Source organism: Stenella coeruleoalba, assembly GCF_951394435.1.
Source record: "Stenella coeruleoalba genome assembly, chromosome: 3".
Classification (NCBI taxonomy): domain Eukaryota; kingdom Metazoa; phylum Chordata; class Mammalia; order Artiodactyla; family Delphinidae; genus Stenella; species Stenella coeruleoalba.
Genome location: NC_137148.1, coordinates 28,059,995 through 28,062,548, shown reverse-complemented (window position 1 = coordinate 28,062,548; position 2,554 = coordinate 28,059,995). Strand labels below are relative to the sequence as shown.

General features: G+C 63.0%; 1 protein-coding gene across 1 annotated transcript; it reads right to left on the bottom strand.

Moving 5' to 3' along the window:
* Window positions 1-319: 319 nt before the first annotated feature.
* On the bottom strand, window positions 320-1,764 carry RXFP3 (relaxin family peptide receptor 3; the record flags this gene model as incomplete). The annotated part of the gene is given in 6 exon segments (XM_079918193.1): window positions 320-441; window positions 444-486; window positions 488-940; window positions 944-1,055; window positions 1,057-1,304; window positions 1,308-1,764. Coding segments are annotated over 6 exon segments (1,356 nt in total). The 5' UTR covers window positions 1,686-1,764.
* Window positions 1,765-2,554: the final 790 nt, after the last annotated feature.

Below are 2,554 nucleotides of genomic sequence, written 5' to 3'. Positions count from 1 at the left end.
CCCACACAGCCCAGCGCTGACAGCATAAGGAGAGGAAGGGGTGTGTGTGGAGACAAGGGGGACGGAGGCTGGTGGCTTGGTCCATTGAGGCTGGTCTCGGCCACTTTGCCACCTTCCTCTCTCCACCTGGGTTCGCAGCCTCCCCTCTCCGGAGAAGGTCCCCTGGCCACTTCGTAGGCTGCTCTTTTGTGTTTCTCTCTCTCCTCGTCCCTCCTACCTCTTGATCCGGGGGCCCCCAGCATTCTCTAATCCGCTCTACTCTTTTCCGCCGAGGGAAGGCCACTTGGCAGTTCCTGCGTACTCCGGGCCTCAGCCTGCGTCAGTAGGCGGAGCTGCTGGGCAGCAGGTCGTAGCGCCCCTCGCTGTAGACCACCACGCCGGGCGGAGAGTAGAGCGTGTCTGGCTCCGCGGCCTGGTGGAGAGGCGCCAGGGCCTGCCGGTCTGGTCCTCGGGCTCTGGCTTGGTGGCGGCGGAGAAAGGGCGCATTGCTAGTGAGAGAAGGCGACGCGAGGCGCCGCAGTAGATTCTCGAGCGCATTGCGGAACTCGCGGCGCACGAGGCAGTAGAGGATGGGCTTGAGGCAGCTGCTGGAGTGCGCCAGGCACACGCTCACCGGGAGCGCGTATACCTGGCACAGGAAGTACTCCTGGCTGAAGGACACCGCGTTGAACTTGATGAGGATGTTCCAGGTGGTGAGTGCCTGATTAGGCAACCAGCACAGGAAGAAGGATAGGACCACGACGGTCACTGATTTGGTGGCCTTGGAGCGTCTCCGGGCGCTGGCTCTGGCCAGGCCTCCCCCGGCTGCTGAGGCTCCTACTTCGGTCCCTGCCACGCGGTGGTCGGAGATGAAGCGCACCAGCAGCAGATAGCACAGGCTGATGATGCCCAGCGGCGGCAAGAAGCCCAGCAGCACCTTCTGCAAGTGGTAGAGGCCCAGCTAGGACTGCCTGTCGCGGCCTAGCAACTTGTCCGGGAAGTGCACCAGGCACAACTCCTCGCCCATCACCTTGATCGTGGTGGAGAAGATGGCTTTGGGCAGCGAGGCCAGCGCAGATCAACACGCGCAGTGCTTTGGCCGAGAAGCGGCAGCCGTCCCCCAGGCTCCGGCCGCAGCAGTCACCCCCGCCGTGCCCTCGGGTCCGGTGGCTCTTAGGAGCCAAGGCCACCGAGTGGCAGCGCGCCACGCTCGTGGAGGTGAGAAGGAAGACGCTGGCGTACACGTTCATGGACGTCACTGTGGATACGATCTTCCACGTGGCCTTGCCAAAAGGCCATCTGAAGTCGAGGGAGTTTTCCACAGCTCAGAAGGGCAGGGTGAGCACGAACTGCATGTCCGTCAGCACCAGCTTGGTGACGAAGAGGTTGATGGAGGACTTGCGCCAGCCCCGCTTACTCTTCATCAGGTAGAGCACCAGGAGGTTGTCCGTCAGCCCCAACGCGCAAACCGCCCAGTGCACCACGCTGATGAGGATCCTCACCCGTGCCTGGGTGTCCGCGCTCTCTGCCCCGCCGCCGCCCGGGTGATGCCCTGGCGCCGCGCCGGCTGGCAACTCTAGCCCCAGCTCCCACGACAAGTCCTGGAGCTGCAGTGACGCGTTGCCGCTAGTGTTGGTCGCCTGCAGAAGGTCCGGCATCAGACTGAAGAGTTCTGCGAGCTCGTCCCCGCCAGCCACCTTATTCATGGTGGCTTTCGCGGCTGCAGCGGCCACCTGCCTGCGCAGGTGCCTCTAGGTCAGGTTTTGGGAGATAAGCCTTAAGGGAGTCCAGCTCTCCCGGGGTTCCGGCGTGCCTGGGGGTTTTCAAAGCAGACGCGGAAGAGAGCGCCTAGGACCAGGGCGCCAGGCGCGTCCCCGGCGAGCGGAGCTTGGCCTTGGGCGCGGGAGTTGCGCGGAGCGTCTGTTCTGAAGGGGAATTCGAGAGCCTAGGAGCACAGCCTCTAAGGCGAGCGGTCGGCGTCTAGAGGTTCTCCGGCCAAGGTGGCAGTCTCCGGGTCCCTACTGTAAGAGTCAGACTTTGCCCCCTGCGTTTCCCGCTGTCACTTGGTCACTAGCGCATACCCGCCCTGCCGCTCAAGGCCGCTATTGGGGGCCCTCTCCTTCTCTTTCAAATACCTTTGTCGGTTTCCTCGGCAGTTGCGTGGACGAGGCTTCTGAACAGAGTTCTGTCTACCTCGCTCTGACTCTCTGCAGGGCTTTCGATGCTGCCCTCGCGGCTTCGCGTCTCCGTCTCTCCGCTGTTGTCAGCTCCCAGGGAATTGCCAGCAGCGTTCCCGCGAGTTGCATCCCCACCCGCCAAACCGAGGCCGCGGGCTCCCAGGGAGCCTGCGTAACCCCCGCTCCGTGAGAGGGGGCGCTTTCCGAGGTGCTGAACTTCGCCGCGCCCGCCGCGGGGGAGCGGGGAGAGGTGCGCGGCAGGAAGAGCCCAGCGGCCAATTTCCCTTTTCCTCTTCAGCTTCAAAAGGAAATGGTCGTAACCCTTTATTTTCCTATGTTGCTGGAGAAAGTCGGCTTTGATTTGCGATCGCTTTTCCTTTCTTATTCTCAAACATAAC